The 22,955-nt window shown below is 40.9% G+C and overlaps 4 protein-coding genes across 5 annotated transcripts; 3 read left to right on the forward strand and 1 right to left on the reverse strand.

Moving 5' to 3' along the window:
• Positions 1–838: 838 nt before the first annotated feature.
• LOC115685634 (uncharacterized) lies at positions 839–2,909 on the forward strand. The gene is made up of 2 exons (XM_030610721.2): positions 839–922; positions 2,271–2,909. Exons 1-2 carry the CDS (start codon positions 839–841, stop codon positions 2,907–2,909), a joined length of 723 nt encoding a protein of 240 aa, XP_030466581.2.
• Positions 2,910–6,496: 3,587 nt separating this feature from the next.
• On the forward strand, positions 6,497–8,559 carry LOC115685471 (magnesium-chelatase subunit ChlD, chloroplastic-like). 2 transcript variants are annotated; one of them, XM_056314049.1, is made up of 4 exons: positions 6,497–6,990; positions 7,058–7,178; positions 7,817–7,916; positions 8,094–8,559. In XM_056314049.1, the coding sequence occupies exons 2-4, from the start codon at positions 7,071–7,073 to the stop codon at positions 8,150–8,152; spliced, it is 267 nt and encodes an 88-aa protein (XP_056170024.1). In that variant the 5' UTR covers positions 6,497–6,990; positions 7,058–7,070; the 3' UTR covers positions 8,153–8,559. The 2 variants fall into 2 exon arrangements, with proteins under 2 accessions (XP_056170024.1, XP_056170025.1); XM_056314050.1 differs by having other exon boundaries at positions 7,063–7,178.
• Positions 8,560–8,673: 114 nt separating this feature from the next.
• LOC115685441 (uncharacterized) lies at positions 8,674–10,107 on the reverse strand. Its single transcript, XM_030610522.2, has 3 exons — positions 9,872–10,107; positions 9,419–9,512; positions 8,674–9,178 (listed from the first exon to the last, which is right to left on the reverse strand). Exons 1-3 carry the CDS (start codon positions 9,974–9,976, stop codon positions 9,099–9,101), a joined length of 279 nt encoding a protein of 92 aa, XP_030466382.1. The 5' UTR covers positions 9,977–10,107; the 3' UTR covers positions 8,674–9,098.
• A 6,729-nt stretch (positions 10,108–16,836) lies between these two features.
• Positions 16,837–17,562, forward strand: LOC115685409 (auxin-responsive protein SAUR78-like). The gene has a single exon (XM_056314019.1). It carries the CDS (start codon positions 16,907–16,909, stop codon positions 17,324–17,326), a length of 420 nt encoding a protein of 139 aa, XP_056169994.1. The 5' UTR covers positions 16,837–16,906; the 3' UTR covers positions 17,327–17,562.
• Positions 17,563–22,955: the final 5,393 nt, after the last annotated feature.

Consider the following 22,955-nt stretch of genomic DNA (forward strand, 5'->3'; position numbering starts at 1 on the left):
ACATTCCTCTCTCTTTATTCACAAAACCCAAATATGGCTACGAGATTTGCTATACTGCTCTTTCTCTTCCTTATACTCATAGCTGCTACGACAGCTGCTTGGGATCGGCCATTGTCCAACACTCATCTAAGTCCGACTTCACCGAAACTCGACCCGATTTCTTTTACTACGGACATTCACCCCATCTAAGTCCAACTTCATCGAAACTAAACTCGATTTCTTTTACTACGGGCATTCACCCCCGGGGCTAGGTGCTTCTTGCCCCTTTTGGATCTAGTTTGAGGAGATAATAGTATAGTTAAATGATAGATCCTCGAGGTTTGGGTTTGGGTGATGTCATTTGTTTTTCCTTTTTATGGGTCACCACCACCATCACTATCACTGCCACCACCATCTGCTTCTTTCTCTCATAGAAAGTTTTTGGGCAGAGAGATTCTGTCTTCTACGCTTTCCATGCCAGCTTAACCCCCGCCCAACACTCCTTCAAACCCAATTAAACAAAAAAATCACACCTTCAAACCCACTTAGGCTTAATTCATAGGCAAATATTTACATCATCAAACATCAATATACCATTTTGACCCATAAAAAGAAAAACATATGAACAATATCACCAAAATCCAAATCCAAACCTTGATGAGGTTTTATTTAACTGTACTACTACCTCCTCAAACTAGATCCAAAAGGAGCAAGTTGCACCTAGCCCCGGGGTGAATGTCCGTAGTAAAAGAAATCGAGTCAAGCTTCGATGAAATTGGACTTAGATGGGGTGAATGTCCATAGTAAAAGAAATCGGGTCGAGCTTTGGTGAAGTCGGACTTAGATGTGGGGTTGGACAATGGCCGACCCCAAGCAGCTGCTGCAACAGCCAACATCTATGAGTATAAGGAAGGGGAAGAGCAATGTAGCAAATCTCTTGACGGTATGAGGGTGGGTGGAGGTTGGTGAAAATGTTCAATAGATGTTGGTAAAGATGTTTAATATTGCATGTGGAAATTGGTGAATGACGGTTGATGGTCTTAAATTTGCACGGAGGTTTTGTTGTTTTGACTTTGGAAAATCTTATCATATCTTATTTCTTGATGGCCAATGGAAATATTGTATTTACTTAAAAGTTTGCCCCTATTAGCTCTTATAGGAGAGATTTAAGGAAAGAAATTCGTTGTTAAGGAAAGACTTATATCAAAAAGTCAAGAAAAATTTTAGGGACCTTCTCCTCAAAAGGAAGACAAAAAGACAACACACAAAGAAGGCAGAAAGGAAGGTTTGTTAGATTGTTGTCCGTTGAAAGAAACTAGACTTGAGCGAACATAAGAAACCACAATGAGATTCCAGATGATAAAGTTATTGACATGGGTGGGTGGGCGATGGAATAGTTATTGGGGCTGATACGGGCTTTTAATTCGATAACTCCCTCCTTCAGTATCTTCATAAATGGGTGGACGGGTGGAGTGGTTATGGATCGTCTATCAATATTACTTGAGTGCTTTTAATCAAATGCCCAAGTCCCATTCCTTTTCAATGTTTTGCAGGCATCCGTAGAATACGGAATGTGCATCCATAGAGTATGGAATGTGCGAAATCCCAAATGATGTCGCGTTGTGTTATCCAATTTTTATTTTTATATTTAAATAATTTCCTAAGTCAATGTAGAAATATGTGATTTTTTGTTACCGTTTACCTTTTTGGTTTTTATAAATATTACAATAGTTCCATTTAATGATCACTAAAATAGAAAAACTATAACCTTATTTAGAGTTGTATCGAGTCAATAATCATGATATTTTTAATTTCCTAATTCACAGATTTAACTAAATTTAACTTAGAAAGCACGACAAACAAGAGTGAAATTCACTGTATATATGTTTTTTGGAGTTTGGAATATTAAGGGTCTCATGGACCCCCTCAAACAGGCCGAGATCAGATCTTTGGTGAGATCTTTCAACCTTTCTTGTGTTGGTATTATCGAGACTAAGGTCACCCAGTCCTCTTTTGATACCATTTCTGCTGGCCTTGTGCCGGGTTGGGGCTGGATTTCTAATTATGCATCCTCCCCTCGTGGGAGAATTTGGTTTGGCTGGAAATCCCAAGATGTAAATGTGGACATCCTATCTACTTCTGCTCAGGCTATCCACGTCCGTTTACATATGCTGGGATTGAATAAGACCTGCCATGTCTCTATTGTCTATGGGGAGCATACTTTTGTTGCTAGACGCTTACTCTGGAATGACCTCGTCCAGTCGAGTGTGAATTTTGCTAATGAACCCTAGCTAGTTGCGGGGGATTTCAATGCCATTCGTGACCATTCTGATAGGCTCGGCAGCTTCACCTCTTGGATCCCCGCTTTTGATGAGCTTGCTTCTTGCTTATACCAAGCTGGTCTCGATGATCTTAAATATGTAGGCCACAGATACACTTGGTCAACTTCTGCTGGTACTTATCGTAAACAGAGGAAGATTGATCGAGTCTTGATTAATGATCAGTGGTCCAGAACCTTCTCTTTCTCGGACGCTACTTTCTTAGCACCAGGTGTTTCAGACCACACTTCAATGGTTATCAGAGTTGAGCTTTCATCTTCTGGTAAGAAACCATTTAAATTCTTTAATTGCTGGGTGTCCCACCTTTCATTCCGGACTACTGTCACTCAGGCCTGGGATTCACACATCTCCGGCACTCCCATGTTCATCCTTTGTTGCAAGCTGAAGGCTCTTAAAGGTCGTCTGAAAATTCTTAATAGGGAGTCTTTCTCTGACATATCTGGGCGCACTGCTAGGGCAAGGGCAGAGTTAACTGAAACCCAAGAAGCACTTGCCAACAACCCTTCTAGCTTATCTTTGGCAAATCTTGAAAAGATTCAACTTCAGGCATTCTCGGAACTCAGAATCCAGGAAGAATTGTTCTATAAATAGAAATCTAGAATCAAATGGTTGCAAGAAGGGGACCGCAACACCAAATACTTTCACCATTTTGTCAATAAAAGACATCTACGTAACTGCATTATGTCCGTCTCTGATGAAAATGGTTCTGTTATTACTGAACCAGCTTTGGTTCACCAACATATTGTGTCTCATTTCGAGAACTTACTTGCGGAAACTCCTTCAACCTCTCAGCTGGAAAGACGAGATATTCAGGAAGTGCTTCATTGCTCCCTCAATGAGAATCAAACACAATTTTTGTCTAGGCAGGTGACTGATCTAGAAATCAAGAACACCCTGTTCTCCCTTCCTAAAGGTAAAGCCCCGGGGCCAGATGGTTTCAATGTTGAATTCTTTATCTCTTCTTGGGATATTGTTGGATCCGACTTCACGAAGGCTATCAAGGATTTCTTCCAGTCCGGATCTCTACTCAAGGAGACTAACACTACCATTCTCACACTTGTGCCCAAGGTACCTAATGCATTATCTATGAATGATTTCAGGCCCATTGTTTGCTGCAATACGGTATACAAGTGCATCACCAAGATTCTGGCTAATAGAATTGCCTCGGTTTTGCCTTCTATTATAAGCCCTTCCCAAAATGCTTTTGTCAAGAAGCGACGTATAGGGGACAACATCCTTCTCGCCCAAGAACTGTTTGCTGGTTTTCATCATCAGCCCTATCTTCCTAAGTGTGCCGTCAAGGTTGATTTCAAGAAAGCATATGATACTCTTGATTGGGGTTTCCTCGAGCTAACCTTGCAAACTTTTGGTTTTCCCAGAATGTTTATTAATCTTATTATGGAGTGTGTCACAACCCCTAAATTCTCAGTAGCCATTAATGGTACTCTTCATGGTTTCTTTTCGAGCCGAAGAGGAATTCACCAAGGTGATCCCTTGTCTCCATACCTATTCATCTTGGCTATGGAAGTTTTTACCGGAATCCTCAATGTTCAAACACGGCTCCCTGGTTTCAAATATTTCTGGCGGTGTAAAACTACTAGAATCACTCACCTTTTCTTTGCTGATGATGTCCTCTTATTTGCTGAGGCAAACTTGGTTTTGACCACCCTCCTTAAGGAAGGCCTGCAATGTTTCTCACGGTGGTCTGGCCTTAAGCCAAACATCAATAAAAGTGAGATTTATTTCTCGGGGGGTACTCCTGACATAAGAGACTAGATCATGCAATCTTTCGGCTTCCAAGAAGGTATGCTTCCTTTTCGCTACCTTGGTGTCCCTATTATTGCATCTCGCTTGAGTAAGACCGACTGCTCGGCACTAGTAAATTCTATTACTGCTCGAGCCCGCTCGTGGTCCCAGCGTTTTCTATCGTTTGTGGGTCGTCTTCAACTTATAAAGTCAGTCCTCCAAGCTATTAATGTGTTCTGGGCCTCTATATTCACTCTTCCTCGAGCGGTCTTATCAAGGATTGAATTGGTTCTCAGATAATTCCTTTGGAAAGGCCCAAATCTGGGGACTGGAGGGGTGAAAGTCGCGTGGAACATGGTATGCCTCCCCAAACAAGAAGGTGGTTTGGGACTCCGGAGACTCGTCGACTGCAATCGAGCGGCAACGCTCAAACACATTTGGGTGCTCTTTACGGACAAAGAATCACTATGGTGCAAATGGATCCATTCTACATTTCTCAAATCGAAAAACTTTTGGGTCACCCCAAGGCCAACCTTTTGTTCTTGGTCTTGGAAGAAAATTCATGATATTCGGCTGGAATTCCAGGATCAGTTCCTTTGGCAAATTGGAAATGGAAAGGCTACCTCCTTCTGGTTCGACTCTTGGCACCCTAAAGGTCCACTTTATAAACTCTTCTCTAATCGGGATATCTTTTGTTCCGGAATCCCGAGATCTGCCTCAGTTTGGGAATTCCTTTCTGCGGAATGGAACCAGTCTAATGTGTTGCAATCATTCAATTCTTGGTCGGATCCTCTCCCTATTATTCACTCGGACAGCCGGGATAAGCTTATTTGGAAAGGACATCCTTCGGGAGTGTTCTCTATCGCTTCGGCGTGGGATTTGATCCGGAAAAGGGGTCAACTAGTATTCTGGAATTCCTTTATTTGGGACTGCCACATTGCACCGAGACATAGTTTTTTGTTGTGGCTGATATTACTTAAGAGGCTTCCCACGCAGGTTCTCTTATTGAGCTATCATAGAATTACCGAAGGTGTATGTGCGTTTTGCCAAGGTAGGCCTGACTCTACTGATCACTTATTTTTTGGTTGCTTTGTTACGGGCTCCCTTGCGCGTTTCTAGGCCACTAAATGCTACCTCCCTTGGCGGAATGGATCGTGGCAACACAATCTTCGGTGGGCCTCCCGGTCTATTTGCGGAAATTCCTTCAAGCATTGTATTGCTCGATATGTTTTTGGGGCACTATGCCATCTCATATGGACATAACGTAACCACATCCTTTTTAGGAATGGTACCCTCTTCGTGCAGTCCCTCAGGGTCCACCTCACCAAGGTTGTTAGAGACAAAGGTCTCCCCCTCAACCCGATCCAAGATAATCCTCTTAATAGAAGGATACAAGTAAATTGGGGCATTTCTGATTCCATTTTCACTTGTAATTAGCTGTTCTTTCTGTAGTTCTTTGGCCTGTCTGTTGGTCTCTGTATAGCTTAGTTTTTCTGGGCCCTTGGCTTGGTTAGCCTTTGCCGTAACACCTTTGAACCTGGCGGGACATTCTCTATCACTTCTGGTTCGAGGTTTTTGTGTTCGGCTTCCTCTTGTATGTTTGCATTGAAAAGTTTAATACATCTTACCTTTACCAAAAAAAAAAAAAAACAAGAGTGAAAAATTTATCTATCTAAACAATTAGAAACAAGATTTTAGATTAATAAATGAGCATCTATAGATAAATCAACACTGTCTACAGATATCCTTGTGAAAACACTTATTCTTTCAAAATAGTAGGATCACGCTCGTCGTGTCGTACGTCGAATTTTAGATACACGAATATGTTCCTTAGGCAAACCCGCTCGGGCTCACTCGTGTGTTTATCCATGACCACACGGCTTTGATTATAGCACGCCGTGCTAGTTTGAGGTTGCGTGGGGTTTATCCATCGAATACGTTAGGGTCAAGGGTTCCACGTTCCGCTAGAAGAGCCAAAACTTTTCAAGATTTCGGTACTTATTTTCATTTCCATCGTAGGAAACTTTGAAATTCGGGTGGCATGGATCCTAAGCATTAACCACATCCACGATGGAAAACTTCACCTTCAAAAACACGAGAAATTTTGGGGTTTTGAACTTTGTTGTGCTGCGATGTCGAGGAGGTCGTGCGGTTCTTCTCGAGTGGTCGACATGCATTTTGCCTTCATAGTTCATGTCTGGTGGATAAGGAAGAACCCGGCCCCGTGGCTCTTCCTTGGCTCGACAAGTTTTTTAAAAAAAATGCCTGTTATAATGCTAGAATTAGCCTCCAGATTTGAATAGTATAGTCATATTGTGCTGTCAATTCAGAAAATAATACAAATGCACATCCAGAATATGTCCTTCCTTGGCTCGACCCAAGATCAATGAAAGTAAAAGAGGAGGAGATCAATGAAAAAGTCTCAACATCTGTCCCACCTCCTTTTGGCATCAAAGGCATGAAATGGGATTTCGATTGAGAATATGTCGTAGAAGACCCGGAAGTCGCGAGCAGGCCCCGTGATTTGAATTTGAACTGTCGAGTACACCGTGCTTTGACGGGAAGCTTTCCGAGACTATACCCTGTTAAAGACGAGTTCATCGCGTCTTATCTTCATATTCATTCGTCATCTGTGACTCCTCGGTTCTGTTGATGTTGAGGAATCTGTCAAAACGTGGACAACTGTTTTCCAGCCTGGCCTCCTCTCTGAGGCCCACAGAGGGGTTCTGTATGCCGATGAGATCAATCTTTTGGATGAAGGTATTAGTGATTTGCTTCTTAATGTTTAGACTGGAGGAGTTAATCCAGTGGAAAGAGAGGGAATAAGCTTTAAACATCCATGCAACCCGCTTCTAATCGCTACTTATAACCCAGAGGAGGGTGCTGTACGAGAACACCTTCTAGACCGCATCGCCATAAATTTGACGTAAACCCTCTGCTTTAGTTCTCTAACTTATCCTCCTTTCTCCACTAATAGCACACTTCTGCTGCAGCGCAGATCTTCCTATGAGCTTTCAAGATCGTGTTGCGGCAGTTGATATTGTAACCAAGTTCCAAGAGCGTGCTAATGAGGTTTTCAAGATGGAGGAGGAAACGGACTATGCAAAGACTCAGGTAAATATCCAATAAACTAGCATTGCATCCAGTTCTGCCTAGTCGATAAAAATATTTACTTATCTCTTTACCACCACCACCCCCCTTCTGCACTTATGTGTAAAGTTGGGTATATTTCATTTTATTCTTATGTATGTGAGTTATTAATCAGTGGAACAAGTCATGCATCAAGTCTTTCGACTTGATTTTAGGATAGAAGATGCTAAGACCTACGGATAATTGACCTTGTAATTGGTGGCAAAGTTCGGAAGTTATGTTTGCATCTCATATTTTGAGATGTAACTCTAGAAATGGAATTTTGTTCTTAGAGACATCGACAAAAGATTGCTTGATAGTCCATTTTTTGCTTTGTGTGTCGATCTTGGAAACACTTTCGATATGGTTTAATTTATTGAATCTACATTGGTCTTGGACATACTTTCACTTACTTATCATTTGCGAAGGAGATATAATGGATTTATGAAATTTCTTTCTCCAATTTATGAGCTCCTGTTAGATCTAGTAGTGCTTATTTTCCTCAATTGAGAAGCTATATTCGTCATTGTACTCTTTAGTACTGATATTTTTGTTTATTTGAGTAGCAATGTTTTGAGATGAGGTGCTTTTTAATTAACTACTGGTATTCGGGTCACATTTAGATCATTTTGGCTAGAGAGTATCTGAAAGATGTCACAATCAGCAGAGAGCAGTTGAAGTACTTAGTGATGGAAGCCCTTCGAGGTGGTTGTCACCTGTCAGGTTCTTACATCTGGACTCTTTGTTAGCTTATTATATTTCTGTATTTTTGGATTCTAAGTCTGATGGCTTTGTGTAAACAATGAGTGTAAAGGTCCATGGAGTATGCTTCCAGCTCCTCCTCCTCGTCCTTCACCTTTTATGACGCTAATTCTGGTCGATTCTGTTTTTCTTAGACAGGTAGAGTCGGTGATATCATTAGGCTACAAGGGCGTGGCCTGATTCTTCCATGCTTGTAGTTCCTCAAATTAGCAGTGCAGCTTCTCAACTGTTAAACTCGGCGAAGGCTTCTAACGCCTTCTCATTTTTCTGATTTGCAAGAAATCAATTCCTCCTCATGCTAGAAGCCTCAGAAAAGTATATTTTTCTTGTTTGGATATTGGCCTTGTGTGCTGGGAAACTACTGATGATTTTTTTGTGTCGTATAATCGTTTGACAAGTTTTCTTGCATGTGTAATGCCTCTCCGAAAACCTGTGGTTTTGAGTTTTCTGCATTATTAATTTGCCACTTCTTGTGCTTAGGTTGCAGATGGCATTAAGTGCTCAATCCAGATAACTAAGCGTTCATCTCTCCTGCATATTTTTTAAAAGAAGAGAATACAGAAATAACCAAACATCTGTTGAGCAGGAGCATTTGGGTTCAGCATTTTGGAAGAATTCTTCTAACAACCTCTAGTTCATTAAAGCCAATTTCGTATAGTTTCTCTCCAGGAACATATGAATATTTGCAGCGGTGAACTGGATAAGTTTGTGAGCTTCACTTTAATTTATGATCAATTAAGCTACTTCAGCAGTCCATACTCTACATTGCAGGAAATCTGATGAAGTAGATAATTGCTCGATAGACACCTTTTGCATCACATGCATCAAACATCTCAAGCAATGATAAGGTGCAGAGCATCAACACGCAAATCAGCTCAAGCATGAAATGAGGCATATCTAAGCTAAATCGAGACGCAACTTCAAGGCCTGAGGGCTAGTTTCCAGATGTGCGTATGCAAAATGTAAGACCTACAACTCAAAAGCGCCTCAACATAATTTCATCTAGCTTATGGTCTGCCCATAAAGATAAAATTTAAGAGTACCAGAACAAAACTTAGGAATAAGAACATCTCCAGCCATCCTCGAGACATAAACAAAGTAATCTACGCAAGAAAACAGACCGAGAGACCCTGCAAAACAGTATCAAGAGCTTACATTTTTGTCATTGTCATTGTCATAGGCTCCAATGTCGTAAAGAAACCTCTTGATCACATCGGACAGAACTGGAAACAGTAGAGTCAGACGGGTGATCGTTAAAGCATTCGGTATAAATATGAGAAGCTACACACTGAGATTTTCTATCGAACCAAGATTGAATAAAACAGGGAAATGTCAGAACCAAACTTTTGGAATATTTTCCATTTCCGAGTCACAGGACAAACTTCTAAACAAGTTGCCTTCCAGAATTACCATGGTATGTCATCACCAGAAAGAAGTTTTAATTAAAATGCAATTGCTCGTACAGGAGTAGGCCTGTTGAATTTCCTGCAATTTTGTCTTGGCCTCTTCGACGAACTCTGAAGTTCCCGATGCAGAACAACAATCCGGGTGCCACCTCTAAACCAACCGGAAACAGAGACAGTCTTAACACGCACGTCCCACACATTAAAAGGAAATGCTTCGCGCATGCCTTCTTGGAAAACGGCATAAATAAACACATTGACCACAAATCAGGAACCATGAAAGCCTAAAAAGACACTGTCACATGTCACCGATCAAAGTCTATAGAATTTAAAATTTAAACTACAGGTTCTCTTATTCACTAATCACTATATGCACGATTGACTTGCATCTCCCAATCAGCAATATAACACAAAACGTGAAAACGCTAAAAAAAGAAACCAGTCTCACACATGATGAAATCAGTAACAATTGCAGAAGATGCTCGGTCACCGAAAAGGCGTGGCAGTGCTAACCAGGGCCAGTTTCTTATATGCATTCCTGAGCTCCGGAGCTGTGCACTCCTTCTTCAGCCCCAAAACTGCGTACAAGTCTTTGCCCTTTTCGTCGCCATTCGCCATTCTTGAATTCCCCAAAAACCAATTGGCAGACGGATACCCTTTATTTATGAGTTAACGATCCAAAGTAAAAAGCAGAACTTTGGTGTCGGCGAATTGGACCGCAGAGCCAACCCAGTATATAAAAGGGTATGAAGTTTTGAACTTTGGAAGAGTGCGTTTCGAGGAATCCTGCACGGAAACTTTCGCATTGTTTTCCGTGGAACGAAAGAGAAGCGAAGATGAGAGAAAAAGTTGAAAGGAGAGGGAGCTCCCTCTCCCTGAACACATGAACACTCGAGAAGCCGGCCATTCTTAACGTGTCTCCATTCGCAACGTGTTTCTTCTTCCCCTATATTTGCCAATGATAAACTCGCGTGGCACCATACCTGTATGGTTCCTGTGCACATATCATGTACAATCACAGTCCCTTCATTTTTTAAATATTCATGTCCACCTCGCGTGGGATCTATAGAATTAATGGCGGGAATTGATTCAGTTTGAAAGAGATGTCGGTGCTTTTCCTCAACGATGAAAACGATGAACTTAATTGAAGATGAAGCAAGGATTCCTTCACTATTCCATTTGTTCCCTACCTCTCTCTTTTTCGCTTGGCAGAAAGAAGGAACGAGAGCGACTGGCGTGGACAACCCCCATCTAAGCACTATTTGTCATATGAGTGCCACACCTACGATCGGGATGTTCGATTTAAGTTGTAACTCTCCGCTCGATTTAAGCAAGCCTGTTACCACCCCACCACTGGATGCAGGTTGGGATGAAGCCGGATTTACCCTACACGTGGTGTACAAGTCAGATCTACGCCACCGACGAATCAAGATTTTCTAAGATCAAGGAGTGACTGGAAAATTTAAACTGGTGACCAAGAGAGCTTCATATCCCAGGTGAGTAAGTCCTATCTCACTCAGCCAACCAAAAGAGTAGGAGCAAACCGGACAAGATCTCGAAAGGGGTTTTTTTCTTTCTTTCTTTCTATTTTTCTCTGGTCGTGTAATTAATTTAATTTACTTCTAGGATCAACCAAGAGTCATACCCATCGAGCATTTCTTCTTTCGGATGAACAACCAACACTAATATTACGTGGGTTGGATTCGATTTACGAATCACATAATGGCATAGGGTCAATTTGTTGTTTGGGGCTTATAGGGCACAAGATAACTTTCGGAGATCCCTTAAATTTTGACAAAATTAGATGAATTCTCTAATGTTCTCAAAATGACAAAGAAAAGTCGTTTTGATCCCCTTAAATTTGCACTGTTTTTCCAATCAAAATCCATTTGTTCCAACAAATGTCGTCATTTCACTTTTATTCAATTAGACTAGACAAATAAGCGGGAGTTGGAAGCAAACCCGATCAATAGGCGGGCCAAGACGGGTCGGGCAAGTACCGCAAGCCTCATACTCCATGTTCAAATTTTGTCCGTGACTTCCAACGCAAAATGACCGAGCGCGGGTAGACCCGAGCAAAGCCTTTGCGCGCGAGTTCGAGTCCAAAAACGAAATTGCTCGCCTAAGACTGCCCGAAGGAGCACTTGGGATTAGGTTGGTTTTAAATGTGCTGGGTTCACTTGGAAGCGTCAAATACAAGCATGCATAGAGAAGAGAAGCGAGTCTGTGGGCGAAGGCCCACGGAGAGACACGAGTAGATTGAATGTGAAGACCCACCGAATAACACTTATCTCTCAGGATTTGATCGAGAGAATCGAAGATGGGATGGCCTGGTCGGTTCGCTTGCTCATCTTATCAGACACCAGACGTCACAAAACACACAAGTTGGACCCAACAATTTGACGTTCTTGTCTATTGGGCAGGGCAGAGAGAGTGTCTGATAAACCACTTGAGCTTTGAGTCCTGAACAGGTGCGAATTCAACTCACCTTTGATTTGATGTGGCCATACATGTAGTATGTCTTCTGCAGGATGTGATGGACGACTGCTTCAGTGCACCAACACTGGCTCCTGTGCATTTATAGCTATATAATTAGTGAACCACCCACCATCTGTAATTTTTGCCAAAATCTGCAGCTGCTTTCCGGTTCATGTTCCCCTACATTCTCGTCTCATGTCTGAGGGCCTCAACTCTTTTAAGCATAGCTAGCTGATTTCACTTTAGGCATTGGTCGCCGCGTAAATGGAGGGGTAGCCTAATTTGTCGTGGAAATTCAAAGGACTTTCTTTTCCGATTCGATGAAAGTCGAAACCATCTTTGTGAATTCACGTACTTAGAACATATATTTTATGTATGTATGTATGTATGTATTGTTTTAACTGGATCCAGCTCACTGCCTTGCTTGCTGAGATTGGACTTAACATCCAAGAAGCTCACGCCTTTCTACTGTTGATGGGTTCTCTCTCGATGTCTTTGTAGTTGATGGTTGGCACTCTGAGGTATATATTTATCATTAGTGGCAATTATATTTAGCAATTGAACTTCAAGTTTTAGTTTCATATATGCTGGATCTCTCAAAATGTTTCAAGAAGTTACTCGAAAGTTCTTTTGAAAGTGTTCTTTCATGACTGCGACAGACTGCACATTACATCTTATCAACACATAATTAGCATCCATTGGCATCGAAGTCATCATTCTTTTGGTATCTATTGAAATTTTAGTCAGTCTCTATTCTTCTACTGTTGTACTGTTGTCTCATAGAAGATGTCTACGATGGAGTTGCATTTGATGTACATTGTGGTCTAGGTTCACACAGAGGAGCGGTCTGTAGCCTGTCTGCTTAATTATCGAAGAACTGACCAATTATGCTCTTTACCGTCAGTTGCTTTATTTTCTTTGCACTTTCATTACTATTTTTTCAGTAATCATCTGTTACCTTTGTCAATTAGGCCGGGGATTCATTCCTTTTTCCTCCCTGCATAGGCCGGATAACTTGTTCTGTAGAATGATACGCATTTGTTTCTGGATGCCGATATCCGTCGGTCTTTCTGAGTAGGATTTTTATTGGTTCATGCAAGTTTCGCCGTCCGGTGTATATTAAATCAAGAACTAACATCATATTTCTGGGTCAGCAAATTTCCTGTCTTTATTTTGTAGGTTTTAATCCATATCACGACTGAAAATGTCTTTTTAGTGTTTTATTGCACATTTTTGCCATCCGGTGTATGTTAAATCAAGAGATAACATCCTACTTCCGGGTCAGCATATTTCCTGTCTTTTTTAATATGTTTTAAGCCTTATCACAATTGAAGAAACCTGTTTAACGTTTCTTGCTTTGGAAAGATCACAGCCAAACTTCTATCGCTTTGTTTCAACATGTACATGTTATTGTCGCTTATTTTTGGGAATTTTCAGGAAGAGGAACTTCTCTGAAATCTTGGAGATCCTTCAGCAGATAGCGAAGGAGGTAAGCCAATTGCTTGTAAGTAATTCTTCGTTCCTAGCAAATAAATTAATGATATGCATCATTTGATTCAGGTTGGAGAGGAAGGGGAAGATAAGTGCAAGGACAGAGTCTGTATACATTCTACCATCTGATCGTATAGCGCGATGCTGATGACGACAGGGTAGCTGCATCCTGTACGGAATTTGCCTGGGTGATTAACTGAAGTCGTAACGATTGTTTGCCTCTTCTTTTGGGAGCTTAAGTTATTGCCATATTTTTTCTTCGTACCCCCAAAAAAAGGAAGGAAATGGCAAATAAAATTTTCCTCGTCTTGTACTTAAGCCCTAGAGTTATAATTTATTCTTACGTATTGTGGTCCTCCAGCCTCATTTTAGGCGAATATTGGGCATGTTTCTTGCTTGTGATACATACAAGGTGTGTAGGTAAAGAAAATTTAGGGCAACTTCCTTAGCACACTGTTTTTAGTCGAGGAATCTTGCTAACGTGGCCCATATTTGTCTAAAATGGGGGCTTCGAGGACTAATTTAAATCGATCGAATACTTCAGGGACCGTTGAGCAAAAGTGGAGCTCTTTTAAACTCTAGGAGCTAAAGTGCAAAACTTTGTAAGTTTAGGGACACTGTTGCTATTTCCCTTCCAGGCAAAAAAAAAAAAAGCAAAAAAAGAGAGGTACCGTATCCATTTGCTTATGTGTTCTCCCTCTGCCGTTCGTATTCACTCTGCCGTTATCACAAGCACAAGCACATACAAATGTAAAGCTAAAGCTTAAATCTAGGAGAGCAATATTCATCATTACCATATCACATGATTCAAATCTAAGCACATGGGCGATCTCCAGAGTCCATGAAATTGTCCTTTGCAATTCAAGCCTCGAGATATTCGACTCACCCAATCCAGAGACACAAAACATGTGTGAGCGTGCGTAAGAACAGTAGCTTCCATGACTTTTTTATTCTTATTATAAGCTTAATTTTTTTTTTCCAAATTCGTGTCCTTTGAACCGGAAATAAGAGAGGGAAAACAAAAATCACCTGAAGGGTGTGTTTGTTTTGCGTAGAATTTCATGATAAACGAAATCGCTTTCCGTGTATATTATTTTCATGGAAAATGGTTAGTTTTCATTTGTTTGATGATATGCTGAAAATTTTCTACTAAAAACGTTTCCGAACATTTGAATCTCATTTGGAATAATGGGTATAAAAAAAGGTGAAGCTGTGAGCGCTTGTTAAGAGGCTTGTTATGCTTGGGAAAACGACTTCCTTAATTTAAAAACATGAATTTGTTTTCCTAATTTTAAGTGTGGGTAAACTCTTACTCTTTGCCTTTTAGATGTTTTCCGTCAACTAACCATTTTCGAGGAACCAAAACTCTGCGAAAGTTCGGAAAACTAATTCGCAGGAAGCTCTTTTGTCGAAACAAACGCACCCTAAGGTATGAATAATCTCCATAAAGAACGAATTAAAGCATGCTTTTCAGCTTCCCGAAAATGATGCAACCAAAAAAAAAAAAAAGGGTTCCCGAAAATGTGATCGGCACATCAATACGAGACACACACAAACACATCGTATAATGGAAGGACCACCACCTTCTTTAGATATGGCCAAAAACGTTAAACAGCGTTTCCACAAACAAGCTCCTTTCGTCTCTCCTGCATCAAATAGGGGGACCTTGGACCAGCCAACAAAGCGTGTTGGTTTCGATTAATAAAGCGCCTTTGGCGTTTCATGCTCATCCGCTGCTTTTTCTGCTGCTTTTTGTTAGCTCAGACCAGAAGAAATTCCTCCATAGCCAAGTGCTCGTTCGGTAGGAGCCGTGAAGCACTTTACAGATGGAATAGTGAGGTCGGCCGTCACACGTGCACTTCCAGAAGAATTTAGTACTGGAAGCAACCCTGGCCTTAGCTGTGTGTGTTTGTTTTTCATCTCTACTTTACACGGCCAAGAGGTTAAAACATTGTAAATTGTATTCGATCTGCGTGAATTATTGACCATACGGTATTCTTTCTTGGTGACATGATGAGGCTATAGAAGGTGGGGTGACAACCCCTCTTCTCCATAGTGTTCATTGTCAGCTTAGTCTTGCGCGGACATAAATTCTTTAACTTATATAGTACTTCTATAAGTGTTTCAATCGATCTCAACTATTGATACACATTTCTATTTACATTTACCAACAGTTGAAAGTTGTCGTGCTGGGCAGAGTGCCCAGCAACGTGCTCGATCCCATCTATCGGGGATGAATCGAGTGCTCAAAAACCATTACAAAAGAGCAGGCCGATCGCCACCGCGCTTCTATCTTACTTTACAACTCTGACGGTAAACTCGGCTTCCGTATGAAACCTCATGTAATTAATGAGGTGGAATCCAAAGATGGTACAAAATATTCCTTGGAGACGTATGTGCGTGGAACACATTTGTCCCGTCTCTCCAGCCCGAACGCAAAGCTGATCTCTACGAAAAGTCAGCATGCACGTAAAGACAGAGGAGCGACAACTATTCGCAAACGCAAAAGGACACCACCAGCTTTAACTCACCCCTCAGAAAAGAAACCAGCTGTGTCCTCTCTCTCAGATTCTTGGAACTGGTGCGACTTCCTATCAGCAACCCACAGTTTTTTTCCTTCCTTTCCTTGTCCTTTCGGGTTCTCACTAGCACGAAGACTTCCTCCTCACCGTCTCGTGCAATAATGAGACAAGAAGCAACCTAGCTGTGTTCTATCCAGTCCCGACAGCTCTTCTTTTAAAACTAATGAAGACTCGCACAAGTTCGTGCGTGTCTCAAGAAGATGCTAATCAACATTTTGGTTACAACCAAAAAGGGAATTCGCGATTAGGTTTTAGTGGGGCTTTTGACACTTCAAACTCGCCATCATGGGTGGCACTCAGCTGCCTCTCTTACTTTATTTATATTTTTTGCTCGGTTATTATATTGTAGCGACATGAGATTCTCATAGGGGTCCTCACCTATATGTCCACCGAATCAATAAATTAATCCTGCAACCATCAACGGAGGTATTACATGTAGAATATAAAGAAGAGAGATGTTACATATGTTTATCATCGTGCTCGTGACATTAAAAAAAGTACCCAAAAGGAAAAATTACATGTGTATACATGTATGTATTGAATGTCCATTACAAGTAAGATGAGACATGCACATATCTTATCAATATCTAACTCTAAGAATTCAATAAATGAAAACAACCCAAAAAGGGAAAACCGGATGGAAAAGAAAAGAAAAGAAAAATTGTGGGTTGGGAAGTGGGGGGCCATCGGACCATTTCCACACCAACTGCCAAACAAGGCGCAACTTGTTTCTTTTTTCTTTCCCTTTTTTGAATTTCCTTTCTTCGTTTGGCCCCATTTTTTCCATTTATTTTTTTCCTGGGGACGAACGAAAATATCTAAAAATTTCGATGTAGCTGTTTCTATAAACCCGTGGGCCATGCACGTCTCCTTGTCCCTCTTCCTCTCCTCCCTTATATACGAACCTTCCTCCTCCTTTCTCTTCCCACCTCCGCCACCAACTTCTCTCTCCAAAACCCCCCCTGAAACCCCTCTTTCTCTCTCTATCTCCCTGGAAATGACGAAAATGGGGAAGCTCACGAAGCTCAAGTCAGCCATCAGAAGATTCCCCTCCTTCTCCAAGCTGTCCCGCAACAACTCCGCCGCCGCCGCCGTCGCCGCGGCCGAAGACGATCCCAGGAGCGCCGCCGCCGGAGCGGGCCGTGGCAACAACGTGAGGGCGGTGTACGTGGGGAAGTCCCGGCGCCGGTACGACGTGAGCGCCCGCGTGTTCGAGCACCCGCTGTTCCGGGAGCTGGTCGACAAGTCGTCGTCGTCGTCGCCGTCGTCCCCCCCGCCGCCGCCGACGAGCGCGGCGGTGGTGTCGTGCGAGGTGGTGCTGTTCGAGCACTTGCTGTGGATGCTGGAGAACAGCGGTGACGGGGACGCGCAGCTGGGGTCCATGGATGAGCTGGTCGAGTTCTACACTACCGGTTGACATCGAGGGCTTGTCGGTCACTTCACCATTCTTTTGATCTCATTTGCGAGGAGTTTGATGATGATGATGTTGACGGGGACGATGATTAGGACGAAGTGTAAAGAGTTTAGCGAGCTAGATTTTAATTAAAAAAACAATTTAAGGGTGGGATGAGTGTCTGTTTATCCTATAGTTTCATTCGAATCAAATGTTCATAGCTTGATTGAAGAGTAAATGATGGACCTGCACATTAGTTCTTTCTTGTCTAACCAAATAATCAATGCGCATGCGTCTGCCAATTGGGTAATAGTCTTCTTAAAGAACACCCTTTTGCATTCAATCGAAAAATGTAGGAGAAATTTACTTTAGAACACATATGTGTATCTAGGAATAATTAAGCCCGAGCTCCGATGTTTAATGCTTTTAGGGTTTTCATCCTTTTTCGCAATTTTGGTATAGGATTAATAACACAAAAAACCCTTAACTGATACACATGTAACAAATTTACCCAAAATTAATTTTTTGACCTAAAAAAACTTTAAATTGGCACTTCTGTGTCAAATTTACCCAAAACTAATTTTTTGACCATAAAAAACCTCAAACTGGTACATTTGTGACAAATTTATTTTCCGTTAGTTTCCGTTAAATTAGATTAATATAACGAAAAATCACAAACCAACACACCTGTGACAAACGTAAGGTAAACAAACTGGTACACTCGTCAACTGTCACGTATAATCCAACTCAGCAATTTGACAGTAAAATTTAACGGAACCTATCGGAGAGTAAATCTGTCACATGTGTACCAGTTTGGAGTTTTTTGTTGTCAAAAAATTAGTTTGGGATAAATTTGTCGTAAATGTACCAATTTGGGTTTTTCCGTGATATTAACCTTTTGGTATAATATCAAAAAGATTTCTATTTCGTCAGTCGTCACTAAACCAACAGAAATTCAAACAACGAAATAATTCTCCCAAATAAGATAGTGCATTGGATCTCTCCCAAATAAGATAGTGCATTGGATCAATCTGTTCATGTTCATGTTCATATTCGAGTTTTTTATTTTTTTTCCATTTTTTTTTTGGCTCCCTTGAATACGAGAGTACGTTCCGACCAAAAAAAAAAAGGAATACGAGAGTACGTCCTTCTTTGTTCCTAAATATGACGTACCCTTCACCTAGATTGTCATAATATTCGTAACTGGACAACATATCAGCATGGTTCAGTACTTGGCTCGACAAGTCAACAAATGGAATATGAAAATCACCTAAGTCTTGTATGTGTACCTGTAAGTGTCGGGTTCAATTGTTTATGGTAGTCAGCGGCAGCTCAACAAAGGAAAAACACAAAATGTAAAAAAAAATAAAAATTAAAGGGAGGACAAATAAGGATGCACATATTTATGTATTCTCTTTTTTTTATATATATAAACGATATTCTTTTCACTTGTGATTATGATAATTAATTTAATCCTTAAAACATGAATTCTCGAATCAAATGGTAATAGAGACGGGAAAAATACCAAAAGAGTCATAAACCTATTGCATTTGTATCAATTTAATTTTAAACCTTTCAATTCGATCAATTTAGTCCTTAATCTTTTTACATCGGTATCAATTGAGTCCATCCAGCTAATTTAGGCGGGAAGCTGCTTATGTGGATGCCGCACGTCCTACGTGGCATGACTGACGTTGACGTAGACATTTTTCTATAATTTTTTAATTAATTTTTTTAATTTCTTTCTTTCTTTTTCTTCCATGACCTGAGCGAGGGTCGCCGCACTCGCTAGATCTAGCAAGGGCCTCGCCCTTGTCCAGGCCAAGGCGGCCTCACCAGGCATCACTTGTGCTAGGGTTGGCCTCGCAAGGGCAAGGGCAAGGGCAAGGGCGGTCTTGCGAATGCAATAGGTTTAAAAATACTTTAGTACTTTTTCCTAATAGAGACATGACTTGTCCAGAAAATAAGGTTACACAGCTTGCGCTTGGGCACAACATGCAGTAAATACCTCATGTCGTTTTCAATCATTGTCAAGGTAGTAAAAAACGAAAGTGTCGCATTTTATTACTATAACCACAGTTTCTCGCGCGTGATTCAGATCGAATAAAGTATAAGAAACTAAACGTAGGGAAACGTCTGTCAATTAAATTAAACCGGCGGTCAACGATGATATGAACAAGAATCAGCTGCGCTGCGGTGGTTGTTGGGTCATCTGTTAGAGGAATATGATGGCTTGAAGAAGCTAATGATTAGGTTAGTTATAGAGATGCCTTTATATTGACCTATAACCATAGATGGTTTTCTTGATTACGATATGATTTTGCTCTCATTAATGTGGTCGTTGCATATGGAGCACTCGCTTTTGCTTCAAGCCGAAGTCACTTGTACCTCAATCAAATCATCGACTGTTCTAAACCACATAAATAGATTAGGAAGAGTCACGTGATTAAACTGTACTTTGCGAATACTAAGTTTCATTTGAGTTATTGTGCTCGGTCCCTTGGACGCTACATGTATTAAATTCGGCACGAGTCAACGGTATAGATTAGAATAACTCCCGAGAAAAAAAAAAGTTAGGAACTTGATTCGTGAGCAACATGATGGGAGCATGAATATACATGCTAAAGTAGTACGGTGAGGTGATCGTCGTCTTGTCTATTGTCGTCAGTTCTAAGCCGAGCTACCAAAAGTAGACCACGGCTTAGAGAACACGACCTTAGCGGACGAAGCCCTCTCATTTAGGTGTCGCGACTGAGCGCACTGGACTCGTGATAGAAAGAATGTCGAAGTTCCATGAATTAAGCATCGATAACCATAAACATATGCTCTAAGTACGTGAATTTGCAAAGATAGTTGCAACTTTCTTCGCATCGGAAAAGAAAGCCTCTTGGATTTCCATGGCAAATTAGGCTACCCCCTCAATTTACGAAGCGACCAATGCGTAAAGTGAAATCAGCTGGCTATGCTTAAAAGAGTCGAGGCCTCAGAGACATGAGACGAGAATGTAGGGGAACATGAACCTGAGCAGCTGCAAAAATTTGGCAAAATTACAGATGGTGGGTGGGTCACTAGTTATATAGCTATAAATGCACAGGAGCCAATGTTGGTGCACTGAAACTGCTGTCCATCACATCCTGCAGAAGACATCAAACATGTATGGCCACATCAAATCAAAGGTGAGTTGAATTCCCACCTGTTCAGGACACTCTCTCTCTCTCTCTCTCTCTCTCTCTCTCTCTCTCTCTCTCTCTCTCAGCCCTGCCCAATGGACAAGAGCGTCAAGTTGTTGGGTCCAACTCCAACTTGTGTGTTTTGTGACGTCTGGTGTCTGATAAGATGAGCGAGCGAGCCGACCAGGCCATCCCATTTTCGATTCTCTAGATCAAGTCCTGAGAGATGAGTGAGATTCGGTGGGTCTTCGCATTCAATCTACTCGTGTCTCTCCGTGGGCCTTCGCCCACAGACTCGCTTCTCTTCTCTTTGCATGCTTGTATTTGACGCTTCCAAGTGAACCCAGCACATTTAAAACCAACCTAATCCCAAGTGCTCCTTCTGGCAGTCTTAGGCGGGCAATTTTCCTTTTTGGACTCGAACTCACCCGCATAGGCTTTGCTTGAGTCTACCCGCACTCGGTCATTTTGCATTAGAAGTCATGGACAAAATCTGCACTTGAAGTACGAGGTTCGTGGTGTAAAGAATTTCTCAATATATATACACTAATTCTTAAAGAACAATCAGATCCATATATGAATGTAGAACACCATAAGAAAAATAATAATAATAATACACACAGCGGAATTAAAGCGTACCTGTTTGAACCATTGTTATTCTCTAAGAAAAGAAATAGATCAACGATCTACTGGAATGCCGATCTTTCTCTCTTTGGCCTATTTCGATATAGCAGCTTTCAATGGGATAAAGCGACCGATAAGTATAACCTACCCTTTTATAGGCTAGAGAGGGGACCTAGCAAACCCTAATCATTAGTGCGTTAACTGGGCCTCTCCCATCACGGGCTTCAGTTAAACACAATTGCCTATACTTTACTGCTCAACTAGGCCTGTTATTTATAGATGCCGAAACCCAATTCAATAAGATCACTAAAGGGTACAACACATATATTGGAATATCCATTAACCCGAGTATTTAAAATAGAAAATCAATTAATTAATGTAAGCCCATATTATAGGAAGTTTCCAACATTCTCCCACTTGGGCTACATTAATTAACCCTTTTTTTTAGAATGATTTTATTTCGAAAATGACACTCTCGGGTTAATAACTGAAAATTTGTTTTATGTGGCCACGATTTAAAAAATAATAATAATATTCCAATAATGGCATCTCAAAACCAACCCAATCCTTTATAACCTCAATATAGGACTATGGCGGTCAAAGTGTTAAGAAAACACCGCAACACATGACCTTCCATAATCACATATAATAAGCATTATAATTTCATGGATCATAGGCCTAGTGGTGTAGTAAGAAATAGTGCCAACATGTGATCAAACAAGCACTATTCCTTATCGGTCCTCAACGCAATTTCTCAACGACATGAAACTGCATCACCACAATTTCTAAACAATATGAAATTGCCTTAGTACAATTTCTAAACAACATGAAATTGCACAACTATGTCACAATTCAACATGAGATCTCAAAATTAGTGACATCCAGTCATCTTTAAACTAAAATATGTTTAAAGATACTATTTTATATTTCCATCTCTCAGTCGACATAGCAAAAAAAATGATGAAAATCAAAAGTAAATGCTTTAATAAAGATCATAAAAAGCATTATCAGTTTGCATATAATCACAATATCCAGATAAACAAACTATGCAAAACTCCCACTAACAAAAGGAATCAAAAGAATCTAAAACACCCATATTGTTTACATGTTTTTTAAAGAGAATGGGTTGTAAAGCTTTTGTTAGAGGATCAGCCAACATGGACTCAGTTCTAATATTCTCGATCACAACAGCTCCCTTTTTTACCAAGTCCTTAATAGTATAATATTTGATCTCCATGTGTTTAGACGCATTGCTGAATTTGTCATTCTTAGAATAAAACATGGTTGCGGTGTTGTCACAATAGATGACCATCGGTTTTGCAATAGAGTCCACAACCCGCAATTCTGAGATCAAATTTCTGAGCCAAACAGCCTGAGTTGAAGCACCATAACAAGCTACAAACTCAGCATACATTGTAGAGTTCGTAATTAAGGTTTGCTTTGTGCTCTTCCAAGAAATAGCACCTCCAGCCATCATGAAAATATATCCAGAAGTCGATTTTCTATCATCTGAACAACCAGCAAAATCCGCATCTGAATATCCAATTACCTTTAGATCCTCTACTCTGCTATACACAAGCATAAATTCTTTTGTTCGCTTCAGATATCTCATTACTTTCTTAGCTGCAATCCAATGTTCATGACCTGAATTCGATAAATATCTCCCAAGAGTATTTACTGCAAAAGCAATATCAGGTCTGGTACATACTTGTGCATACATAAGACTGCCAGCTGCACTAACATATGGAATATTCTTCATTGCTTCTTTTTCAACATCATTTTTGGGGCACTGTTCTATGCTTAATTTATCTCCTTTCACAACAGGAACTTCACCAACCTTGCAGATGTGCATATTGAAT

The sequence above is a fragment of the Syzygium oleosum genome, unplaced genomic scaffold, assembly GCF_021117445.2.
Source record: "Syzygium oleosum isolate NSW1041296 unplaced genomic scaffold, Sole_v2.1 Sole_v2.08, whole genome shotgun sequence".
Classification (NCBI taxonomy): Eukaryota; Viridiplantae; Streptophyta; class Magnoliopsida; order Myrtales; family Myrtaceae; genus Syzygium; species Syzygium oleosum.

Excerpts from the sequence above, each read along its gene's own strand:
- LOC115685634 (XM_030610721.2), top strand. The coding sequence starts at position 839 with ATGGCCGACCCCAAGCAGCTGCTGCAACAGCCAACATCTATGAGTATA. Across the intron at positions 923-2,270 it reads ATGTAGCAAATCTCTTGACG|CTAGTTGCGGGGGATTTCAA; the intron begins GTATGAGGGTGG and ends AATGAACCCTAG.
- LOC115685471 (XM_056314049.1), top strand. The coding sequence starts at position 7,071 with ATGAGCTTTCAAGATCGTGTTGCGGCAGTTGATATTGTAACCAAGTTC. Across the intron at positions 7,179-7,816 it reads CGGACTATGCAAAGACTCAG|ATCATTTTGGCTAGAGAGTA; the intron begins GTAAATATCCAA and ends GGTCACATTTAG. Across the intron at positions 7,917-8,093 it reads AGGTGGTTGTCACCTGTCAG|GTAGAGTCGGTGATATCATT; the intron begins GTTCTTACATCT and ends TTTCTTAGACAG.
- LOC115685441 (XM_030610522.2), bottom strand. The coding sequence starts at position 9,976 with ATGGCGAATGGCGACGAAAAGGGCAAAGACTTGTACGCAGTTTTGGGG. Across the intron at positions 9,513-9,871 it reads CATATAAGAAACTGGCCCTG|AGGTGGCACCCGGATTGTTG; the intron begins GTTAGCACTGCC and ends CGGTTGGTTTAG. Across the intron at positions 9,179-9,418 it reads AATTCAACAGGCCTACTCCT|TTCTGTCCGATGTGATCAAG; the intron begins GTACGAGCAATT and ends TACTGTTTCCAG.
- LOC115685409 (XM_056314019.1), top strand. The coding sequence starts at position 16,907 with ATGACGAAAATGGGGAAGCTCACGAAGCTCAAGTCAGCCATCAGAAGA.